Genomic DNA, 11917 nt, shown 5'->3' on the forward strand with positions numbered 1-11917 from the left:
GTGGGGGAACCTATGGATAAAAGGCTGGGAACTGCCATCAGTCCTTTCATGTTACATAGTCTTACCCTTTCTTGCTACACTCTTATCCTTTTACAATGTATGTCCATACCACCAAATAAAAATAGGTAAACGAAGTCTTTAACTGTAATTCATAGAAACCAAGATGATATGTAAACTGGATTCCCTGAACACTTGGGGTCCCTCTCACTGTCTTTTCTCAGTCCCTCTCCTTGTTTCTGCCCCTCTGAGCCTCTCTCAGGCTCTCTTACTCTGCCTCCGAGAGGAGACCATGCTGTCTACGGAATGTTACCTGTTCTCTAATAAACTTCCCTTTTGATTCTGACGCTAGTGTGCGCTTAAAGTTTTTCCTGCGCTCAGTCAAGAATCCTTTCACTCTCAGCACAGAGCCACTTGGAGGAATTTTCCCTATCCTGCATCAATAGTAACCAGAGTGGAAAAAAAACAAACGTACATTAATAGATGAATAGATAAATAACACACGTTTTATCTATCCAATGGAATATTATTTGGCCATAAAAATAAATGAAGTATTTGGTACAAGATACAACATGGATGACTTTGAAAAAAATGATGTTATGTCAATGAAGTCAATCTCAAAGACCATAGATAATAGAATTCCTGTCCTATGAAATCCACAAATAGGGAAATCTATAGAGACAGAAAGTAAATAAGGGGTTGCCTAGGGCTATGGACTGGACAACGAAGATGGGATGATTGGGAGTTATAGAAAAGAGTAGAGGGTTAAAAAAAAATTTTTTTTGAGGTGGCGAAAATGTTCAAAAATAGTTTGTGGTGATGACTGTATGTATATGCAAATATACTGAATTGTACACCTTGAATTGTACGCTTCGACGAGGTACAGTGTGTAGTATGTGGGTTATATCTCAGTAAAAGTTGTTCATATAAATAAATAAATGCATTAAGAGTTTTTCAGTGTAAAAGTTTTGCAGTCCAATCTCTCAGGCATATTAGTTTCCAGGTTAATTAACACAGCCATCACCTCATATAGTTACTGTTTTGTGCCTGCGGTGAGAACGCTTAATTCTGTTTTAGCAAATTTCAAGTATTTTTTTTAATGCAATGTATGCATATTAAATCATATTGTAATCTTTAAATATAGACAATTAGTCAATTATCCCTCAGTAAATCTGTGAAGGGGAGACAGTTTCCAGGTGCATCCCATATTTACGTAATCTTTATTGTTTTTCTTATATTATTAAAAATAGAAATCTTAGTGATATTACAGTCATTTGCATTTCAAAGTTTTCTAGGGAGTAATGCAAAAACTTATCAAAATTAAATTTCTTGCCATTGTAAAATGAACACCTGAGAGGGTAAGGAACACATCTCAAGCCCTGTGGTTAGACTGAAATGAGTCCCTGAGCCTAGGCCGGGGCTGCTGTGGGTTCCACCTTCTCACCAGAGCCAAGAGCTCTGGGCTTCTTTTCCTTAAGGACCAAATGACTTAAGACGAGGAAGGGATGAATGGAAGACTCAAAGCTTGCAAGGATCAAAGACCAATGTGGAGCCAGAATCTATTAAAGATGGTGCAGTCACATATCAGCGCCTGTGTTTCTAAACAAGGATCAGAAGTCCATGAGTGGACTCAGCTTTATGGCCAAGCCCTTGTCCCTAGAAGACATGAGGTCCTCTTGTTCCAGTCAGGCCTGCCCTGAGTCACTTACTTGCTCCATCTGAAAACTAAATCAGGAATTCCTTGTGCACACCTGTGCCCTGGCCTTCACCAAGAGCTGGAAGAAAACACAGGTAGCCCCAGGACTAGAAAAAAAATCTGTTTTTGGTAATTCTGCAGGCTGGGTCTGGTACTGCAGACGAGCGGAGCCCTTTCAGCAAAGACTGCGTTCTGCCGCCAGCTGTCACTCAGGCATGAGGGGGCGCGGCCTTGGGAACTGTCCAATCAAGGGTGCCGCTGGGGCAGGTGGGTGGGGATATGTGCCGCACAGGCGTGGGCGTCTCAACTGCGTCCTGCGGCTCCCAGAGTCTGGTGTTGCCTGCGGTTGATGGTCCCTGGTGGCTCTGTCGCAACCTCTGTCACGCTGTGATCTGCACTGGTCTTGGAGTCGTAGGAAGGACTCAGGGAGACGCAGGAAACCTAGAAATGGTGAGTATTCTGCTGTGGCGTGGGGAGACAGGGACAAGGGGCTGGTTGGAACCGGCCATGGCGGATCTCGGGCCTCCCTGCGGACAAGTCTGGGGTCCGCCACCGGATTCCGCCTCCGCCCGCGGGCGCCGCTTGAACCTCGGTCCCCTCCAGCGCGAAGCGTGGGGGCTGGGTCGGCAGCCGGGACCCCAGTCGTACTGTCCCGTTTCTGCGCACGGCGACTTCGGCCCTGGCCGCAGAGCCTCCCTGGACAGCTCTGCGCGCAGCTCCGTGCCTCTGCAGATGGTGCAGTGACTACGCAATGGGTCATCGAGGGACAGTCGTGACTTGGGCATCCTGGTTCATGCGTGGGAGGAGCTACGGTCTGTGGGATCCCCGGTCCCTTCTTTCTTCCTAGGGGGTGACCCTTTTTTTCCTGAGTTTTCCAAAGGTTTAGGGAGCAGGGTCTGAAATCCACCTCCCTGTCCCCCACCAACCTATGTTCACCTAGGGCTAGCAATAAGCCCCTAAATTTCCAGTCACCTACAGGCATTCCCTAAGCCACCGTCCCCCCTCCGAATCACAGCATCATTATCAACTATTTTTTTCTCCGTGTTTATTTCAGGCAGTCCCAATATTTTAATGGTTTATTTTTTACCCAGAGCCTTGCAATGCTCTTTTTTATTAAAAAGATTTATTATTTGCTTACGGATATTTTGCGTGAGAGGAAAGCCAACAATAACCACCCTCCTTGAATACGTCTTATGAAATCTGGGTTCCTCCCCACCTAGGACCGTCCCTGGGCACAGACGTCCTTCGGGAAGTCCTTTGGGTGGAGGCTCCTCTTGGGAAACTTTCCTCCATGTTGTCTCTTGTCACCACTGCCCCTCACGGGGTTTGTCAGTTGAAAACATTTATTGACTTAAGTCTTATTTTTTCAATAGGGATAAAATGTATTTAATCAGTAGAGCTTGAAACACTGTATAAAATAGTTCCAAACAGGCACAAAAGAGATGAATTCAGAAAATAAAGTATTCCAATATTACTATCCATTTTAATAGAATTATTCTTTCATTCTTTCTTTCTGAGCATGTGTGTAGTACATTTCTGAGGTTTGTTTTATTTGGGGTGTTTTTAAAATACAATTCGAGGGCTTAGCCTTGCAGAGTAGAATTGTTCAAGTATTATTAATTATTTATAAATTACTTTCTTTTCCTGGAAATGTAATTAACTGACTTTTGAAAAAAAGATATTTCAGGTTTTCTGTTTGAACTAGTAAAAAACCTTTATAATTTTCTTCCTTTCCACATAAATACTGGATTTGTGTCATTTAACATATCACTGATGGTCCCAAGCAACTCTAATGGAGAGCAGAGAGACCTGTGGTCAGTGACTCAAACCAAGGCTCCTTTGAGCTTGTGAAGTGTTAACTTAGAAAAGAAAACAACAAAAAAGCCCTTTCAAAGTGAGAGGTAACAAGAACTTATTTGAGATCAATAGAGTAGCCATTTGGGAAGAGTCGATTCAGGCAGAAGCCCAATTAATGTTCCAATTAGGAGATAAAGGCAAGAGATATTTATGAGAAAGGAAAGGGGAACCATTACATCAATAGAAGAAAGGCATTTTTATTAGTGCAGATGATGTAGCATAGTGACATAACACAGCTAATTCTAAACAATTTTAAATTTTCAGTTAGTCATCAGTTCTGTAGTGAGAATATCTGCTTTCTTGTTATCCTTGCAAACTGTTCTTTGGGACACAATGTTGGTTAGGCCCAGTCCAAAGGTTATTTTGCCCTGTTTTAACATTCCAAGATTTGAGGCATAAGACATACAATGCATTTCTTCTGGGATGGCAGCTCTGGCTCCATTTTAATGTGGCTCTATTTATTATTTTTATTTTATTTTATTTTACTTATTATTTTATAAAAGAGAAGTATTTGAAGGCCCACTTGGTTCTTCTGGGAGCCTCCCCTGCAGGTGTCCTACCTGCCCATACCTACAATGGAAGGAGACTTTACACTGAGAGAAACTACAGCCCTGGAAAGCCGGGGGTGCAGGTGTACATATGGGCGGGGCAGGAGGGATGATGCCCTTTCTGAGGTTGTGATATCCTCAGGCCTAGACATTTTTAGACGTTTTGAGTTTTGCATCAACAGATTAGGTGCACTCAGAGTGTAGTTTGTGCACAAGAAGAAAGTCTGTGAAGATCAGGGGTTCTGTCTTGTGAACGAAGGGCTTATGAATTGGGGAGTTCACTGGGGTCAGAACTTAAGCTGAATCAGGCTGAGTTTCCTCACTGTGAGAATGGAAGCCTGGCGGGAGGAGGTGGGTGGGGGAATAGGGGGTAGGTATTGGGCTCCCAGATTTCATTCCCCCTGGTGGGAGGGAGTGCTTCCATGCTTACAGGAGGTGGGTGGGGGGATAGGGGGTAGGTATTGGGCTCCCAGATTTCATTCCTAGAGTGGCTCAAGCGTTCTACCCTCCTTCCCCAGGGACTGACCCTCTCCAGGGATTCTGTCCCAGCCAGGGGTGTCTAGACCCCCAAGTTTGTGATTATGTTCAACTTTCTGAATGTGTTTCTGTGCAGGGAGGCAGGTTGCTTATCTGCCTTGATTCCAATATTTCTTTCTTTTTGTCGGATTCCTTTATTCATTAAATGTTGCAGCCCTTTGATTCCAGTTTTCATTAAAACTGGGGGTTTTAAATTGGAAGTTGATTGAGAGATACGATGTGAGTAAGGACAGAAAATTGCGGACCCAAATAGAATTTTTCTTCCATTCAGGCAAGAGAAACTTAAGATATGAGATGGGTGTTTTTAAGTGCTCAAGTGCATTTTCCGTTTTTAGGTCTGTTTTGTATGTCCCTGTCCTAGAGAACTTTGACGTGTAAAAGGCTATACTATTGTTCCCAAGGTAAAGGAACTCTAATTTTAATGTAAGGGAGGAAAAAAACAGTTGAATATTTATTTTCAATAATATGAGGAAACGCCTTAAAGTTTACATAAATATTTGAAATTCCCTGTCCATTTCAGAGCTTAATTGCAAATCTAATGCATTATAACATCTTACTCATCTCCTAATGTAGCCTTATTGTGAAATATAGCAGAGAGAAAATTGTCAATGCTTTTTGTACTTTTAGTTAGAAAGTGATTTACAAATTCTTTATGGTCTGCATTTTTATATCATTTAGTGTTTAAAGGATTAAATCGTGGAGTGGTGTCTATGTAGAAAAGTTAATTTTAAAAAGCAAAAGTTAATTTAAAATAATGATAAATCATAGGAAATATGGTATATACACATATCACTTTTTACTTTAAATTAATATGCATGGGAATGTTAAGAACGTTTCTGAGATAGGTAACTAACTACAGAAGACTCTCTGCCTGCATATCCTGCTCTGCTCTGGAGCTCTCACTCCAGCCACACTCATAACCAGTTTTGATCACTTCCTAATCATCTTGTTAATTTCTTTATATAAAAACTGGCCAGTATGATGAACATTTTTCTTACTCGTATTTGTTCTTGCAGTGAGTAGTCCAGGTTCACCTACTTGACGTTTGACTCCTGACAACGTAACCCCACCCCTCCCTTTCCCCCTAGTGCTCCTTATCTGTCAGGCCAATGTGGACCTGGAGGCCCTCGCACTGAGCTGCTGCTTGCTGGGGAGTTCTCCTGTGGGCTGTGCTGCCCTGTGCTGTGTAGTGGATCTACCGAGCCTGGGGTCTGTATACCCAGGACTCCGGGTTGGCAGTTTAAGTAATTCCTTGTCCTTTGTGAGCAGAGTATGAGAATGGAACCCTCCTTACAGTGCTCCTGGGTCAGTGTCTTGGCTGGAACCCTACTGTGTATTTAGCTAGAATGTGTGACTGACGCTGGGTTTGCCCAGACATTAGGGACAGATCTTGGGGGTACAAGGATGATTATGCCTGGTGAATGAGGGGAGCCCATCAGATGGTCACTCCTTCAGGAGCAGTTATTTCAGACAGAGGAGACAGGGATGACAGACAGTAGGTGGGGAAATCCCAGAGGGCCCAGCAGGACCCCTCAGTAACACGGCTGCTGCCACTGCCCCCGCATCCATTGCAGCAAAGATCCTAACCCTCCGGGTGGCAGTGGACAGCACCATGGTTTCGGTTTCACAGCGAAGGGAGCAGTTCAAGCCCTGCTTAAGCCCAGGGTACTTACCCTCTACAGCAACTGGTTGTCACATCAGGGCCTCTAACCCTGTTGGCAGTGATGTGAGGCTCTGGAGGAGGGCTTTCAGTTGTCCCTAGGCTTCTGATTAAAAAACTGTCCTAGGCCCATACGATATGCCATCGGAGCCACAGTTATCACGACGTGCTGGGCTCTCTTTGAAACAGAGGCTGTCATAAGCACTGAGCACGGGACCTGCTGCTGAGGGGCCTGTGCCTTCGGCCCTGGAAACAGCTCCCTGTGCTCAACAAGGCGGCTGACATCTGCTTGTGACATGATGGAGCCAGCCCTTGGCCCTCCAGCTTGTGCCACCTGCAGGAGGGGTGACCTTCCTTACTCCAGTCCCTTGAAAGAAGTTACAGTGCTAGAGGAGGTCGCCCCTCTCGCAGGCTCCTGGGTTCCCTGGGCTGTTCCTAGGGACTCAGTGAGCGCCCGGCCCTGGGGAGGGCAGACTCTCAAGAGGACCACACACACTCGTACGTGGGGGAGCACAGTGTAGAGCTGCGACTCTTCATCCCTTCGTTGGGACATTACAGCAGTCATCTTACCGCTGGCCCACAGTTGTCCCCATCTGCCTATGTTCACAGGCCCTTGCACCGTCGTCTGAGCTGCCCTTTGGTAAAAGAACTCTGGGAATGTCTTGACATTGTCTACACCCCACGTGTAGATCTAGGTAACACTTGTCTGCACCCCGAGACAACCAGCTCCCCAAAACCAGGCTCACCAGGAAACTGCCAACTGACCTTGGACTTCCAGACTCCACTGGTGGTAACCACGGCGCTTCTCGGAACACAGAGCATCCCGCTCTCCCACGGGGCATCCATGGAAGCTTCTCCTCCGTACTGGTCGCAGGCTCATAGGGCATTGCATTGGCGTATTGACATAAGGTCTGATGAGTTGAATGATATGTGGCCTGTTTCTTCCATCAGTCAGTCATCAAGGGTGAATTGTAGTGAGTCTGCCTTCATCTTTTTTGATTGTTGATAGACTTCAGTTTTTTAAAAGCCATTTTAGGCTTACAGAAAAATTGTTCAGAGAGCACAGTGCATCCACACAGTTTGCATTATTTTTTAAATCTTGTATGACTGTGATGCATTATTTACAATTGCTGAACCAGTATTGATGCAGTGAAGTGCCCTGTTTATATTAATGTTGACTTTATGTTATAAGATCTATGGGTTTTGAGACTTGTAATAATGTATATCCATCATTTTTATATACCGTATTATAGTTTTACTTCCCAGAAATCTTCTGTGCTCCCCTTAGTCATTCATTCCTCCCTCTAACCCTAATCCTTCAGACCCAGAGATCTTTTTATGGGCTCGTGGTTTTGTCTTTTCCAGAATGCCCCATACAGTGGAATCATACAGTGTGTAACCTTGTGAGATTGGCTGCTTTCTCTTAGCAATGTACTTTTAAGGTTCCCCCATGTCTTTTCATGGCTTAATCCCTCTTTTTTATTACATTGCATGGATTTACCATTGATTGTCTGCTTTTCAAAGGACACCTTACTTAACTCTAACTCTTGCTAATTATGAATAAAGTGCCTACAAATATTCATGTACAGGTTTTTGTGTGGACATAAGGTTTCAGTCCATTTAGGTCAATGCCAAGGAGCATGATTGCTGGATCTCACTATGTGTAGTAAGAGTACATTTTGTTTTGAAAAAAAGTCCCTGTCTCCAGTGTAGGCGTACCCAGTCCCGTTCCCACCAGCAGCGAGTGCGGATTGCCTGCGCGTTCACATCTCCACCAGCATTTGGTGTTCTGAGTATTTAATAAGTGCATAGTGATACCTCGTTGTTTTCTTTGCACCTAGATTTTTTCGTGTTATCGTGTAGAAGTTTATTATTTTTGCATTTTACATTTTAGATCTGTGATGTGTTTTGAGTTAATTTTTGTGAAATGTGTGAGGCCTGTGTCTATATTTGTTTCGTGTATGTTCATGTGTTATTGCCAGCGTTATTAGTTAAAAATCTTCCTTTTACCATTGAATTGCCTTACTTCCTCTGTCAAAGATCGGTTGAGTGTACTTGTGTGGGTCTATAGGAAAGCAGTTAACTTGTGTTTCCTTAATCTTTGTTTTAGTCTCTTATTAATTCCAGGAGTTACCTGTGTGGGTTCTTTCTGGTGTTTAATGTAGACACTCATGTTGTGAGGAATAAAAGCGGTAGATTTAGCTACAGGTTTTGTGAAGACGTTCTTTTGCAAGAAGTGGAAGTTTCCCTCTATTGGCAGTTTGTTATCCTAAGCAAATGTTCAGTTTTATCAAATCCTTTTTTGTTTTCATTTCCTCCCTATTTCCTTTCTGATGGTAGTAATTTCTGCCTCTTTTCTGAGTTATCTTGTTTAGATGTTTACCAGTTTTATTTATCTTGTCAAAGAAGCAACTTAAAAATTTTTTTTCTCCATTGATTTTCTACAATACTATTGACTTTTTCATAATTTTTATTATTTCTTTTATTCTGTTTACTTTCAGTTTATTCTTTTTAAATTGTTTCTTAGGGTAGTTGCTTACATTATTGAGTATAGATTTTTTTTTTTTTTAGTGTACTTGTTCAGTGCCATAAATTTCCCTCCAGGCATTGCTTTTGCTGCATCCTACAAACTTTGCTACATTGTGTTTTCATTTTATTTGGTTCAAAATAATTTTTCATTTCTCTCAAGACCCCTTTGATCCTGTGTATTTTTGAATCTGCATGTATTTAGGGGTTTTCCAACTCTCTTCATGTTGCTGATTTCTGGGTGAATTCCTGTGTGGTCTAAAAGCATATTTTGTATGATTCCTGTTCTTTCAAAATTTTAAGGTGTGCTTTGTGTCCTAGGATGAGTTCTGTCTTGGCGAATGTTCTATGTGAACTTGAGAAGAATGCATATTCTGCTACTGTTGCATGAAGTATTCCGTTGGTTACCATTAAATCCAGCTGTTTCAGAGTGCTGCTCAGTTCTACTCCGTCCTTCCTGATTTTCTGCTCCTGGAATTTATAATTCACGATAAGGGGGTATTGAAGTCTCCAGCCACAGCAGCTGAGTCTGTTTCTCCTTGCATTTTGTCAGCCCTCACCTTATATATTTTGCCTCTGTTTTGCTGTGCATATATACACCTAAAAGACTGCTGTGCCTTCCTGGAGATGGACCCCTTTGTCATCATGCAGTGTCCCTCTTTATCGCTGGAGTTTTCCTTGGTTTGAAATCGCGGTTGTTTATAAATCACATACCCATGCCAGTGTCCTTTGCTTGCCGTTGGCATGGTTTATTTTCCTCCATCCCTTTACCTTTCATCTGTCTACATATTTAAAGTGGGTTTCTTGTGGACAACATATAAGTAAGTGTGATTTTTGAAACTCTGATACTACTGTATTTTTCAATTATATTGATACTATTGATGATTAAAGTGGGTTTTGATACTGTTAGATTAATGTTTACCAAATGTTTTTACTGTTTTCCATTTGTTTCCTTTGTTCTTTATTTCTTTTTGTCTTCAATCTTTTTGTCTGCTTGCTTTAGCTTTAATTGAGCGTTTTACCTAATTTTTTATTTCTCTAATAGCATATCAGTCACACATTTAAAAAAAGAACTTTTTTAGCTGTTGCCCTATCAAATCCTTTATTTTCCTTTCCCCCTTTTTTCCTTTCTGATAGTAGTAGTTTCAGTTCTGAGTACACATTTACAACTAACACACAATCCTATATCAAGTAACACTCCGCCACTTCACTGGTTGTACAAGTACCACATACCACACTATTCCCAACCCCTCCTCCACTTTTCCTTGTCACATTGCTATCATTTATTTCAACTACCCATAAACATTTTTATTAATATTAAATTATTGCTAATATTATTTTAAGTGTCATGAGTTATATAAGAAATACAAAAGATGTTTTATCTTTATTAATTCCTTTTCTGCTACTCTACCTTTATCATTTACATTCTTTTGATGAACTGTGAAACATTTCAAAGTAGATCTATTAGTGACAGATTTCCTCTATTTGTGTCTCAGAAAGTCCTTATTTCTCTTTTATTTTTGAAGGATAATTTTGCTTGACACAGTTTTATGAGAGTGTTGTTTTAATTTCAAAACATTCAATATTTCACTGCACTCCGTTCTTTGTGTGTGTGTGTGTGTGTGTGTGTGTGTTTTCCTGAAAAGAAGTTCGATTTAATTCACATCTTTGTTTCTCTATACCTATAGTCTGTTTCCCCTTCTGGCTTCTTTCAATACATTCTCTTAGTTTTTGATTTCTAATTTGAATATGGTATACTTAGGTATACATATTTGGTGTTTTTTATGTTTTCTGTTTTAGAGTTTTCTGGACTAACAGTATGTCATCTATTATGAGTTTTAGGAAATTTTAGTGACTCTTCCCTCACTTATCTTTCTTGTTTCTTTCTGTCTATTTTTCTTCAAGTATTCCCATTACATGTATTTCAGACCCCGTGTTAAAAGTTGCCCTAGGGTTCATGGATATTGTGTTCGTTTTTTGTTGTTGTTGTTGTTGTCATTCTTTATCATCTTTGCAGTAGATTTGGGTGAAAAAAAATACATATATATGTATTTTATTTCTTTTTTAATGCAAGCCTTGTGAATAACAGAATAGTTGGGGCATATTCACAATACCATATATATTTTTTTCTTTTTTCCTGTTTTGGAGATGTCAGTATTGCCTGTGACATCAAGGCTCTGGTGGATCTAAGAAGATTTGTTCATTTCAAGTTTCTTTTACTTTTATTTTTGTTTGGTTGGGTTTTCTGCAGGGTGTGTGTGTGTGTGTGTGTGTGTGTGTGTGTGTGTGTGTGTGTTTAATTTCTATTTTGTGTGTGTGAGAATGAGAATGACAGCTCCTGAGTTTTTAAAGTGCCACACCAGAACTTGGCAAAGTAGTCTCCAGAGTGACCCGGTAAACACTTCCTTTGAAATAGGAGAATGGAAATTTTCTGTTCTTTTGGAGGAAGGCACTGTTGAATCCTTTATGTATTCTGTAATCATGGGCAAATTCATCTCAACCCATGTGGACTTCAATGAACTCCATTGAAATCTGCAGCTTGTAATCTCTTCCTCAAGGGCAGCGAGGCCCATGGTACTCTGTTATGGTTTGACTAGAAAGAGCTCTTCTGGCCCATTATCTCAGCATGTGTTCTAAAATTTGGCCGGAAGCAACCCTGAGCACATGAGTACAGGGACTTTGTGATCTAACTTGCCATTCCTTCTTCTTTGTGTCTGAGCTCTAAGTTCCAAATAACTTTTCAATTTCTTTGGATTGGACACAGAGAGAGAAGGAAGAACTCAGTCTGTGATAAATACCCCACAAGTTCAAAGCAGTCCTTTTCTTCAAGCATTTTTACATCCAGCCAGCTGCACCTGATTACTGGTAAAGGACTTTAGGATGACATGGGCAGCTGGCTTTGTTGATGGGAAGAGAAGGAAAAACTTCCAGTTTTTCACTATGTTTTGTTCCTTAAAACTTTATGCAGATTTTACCCTCTGTCTCTTCAATGCTATAAAAGGTAGGTAATGAGGAAGAAGATGAAAAAATTGTTTTTCACAAGGAATTGATGGTCTTAATAATATATGTTTCATCTCTATATCAATTTTCTTATTT

General features: G+C 41.3%; 1 protein-coding gene across 1 annotated transcript in view; it reads left to right on the forward strand.

Annotated features, from left to right (window-relative positions):
* The first annotated feature begins 1986 nt into the window (after positions 1-1986).
* LOC102894830 (zinc finger protein 709) overlaps positions 1987-11917 on the forward strand; it is a 13926-nt gene continuing 3995 nt past the window's right edge. The window contains exon 1 of the mRNA XM_006911744.3: positions 1987-2143. Coding sequence (XP_006911806.1) covers positions 2141-2143 — 3 coding nt within the window. The 5' untranslated portion in view covers positions 1987-2140. The remainder of the gene's footprint in view (positions 2144-11917) is intronic.

This window comes from Pteropus alecto, unplaced genomic scaffold (genome assembly GCF_000325575.1).
Source record: "Pteropus alecto unplaced genomic scaffold, ASM32557v1 scaffold304, whole genome shotgun sequence".
Lineage (NCBI taxonomy): Eukaryota > Metazoa > Chordata > Mammalia > Chiroptera > Pteropodidae > Pteropus > Pteropus alecto.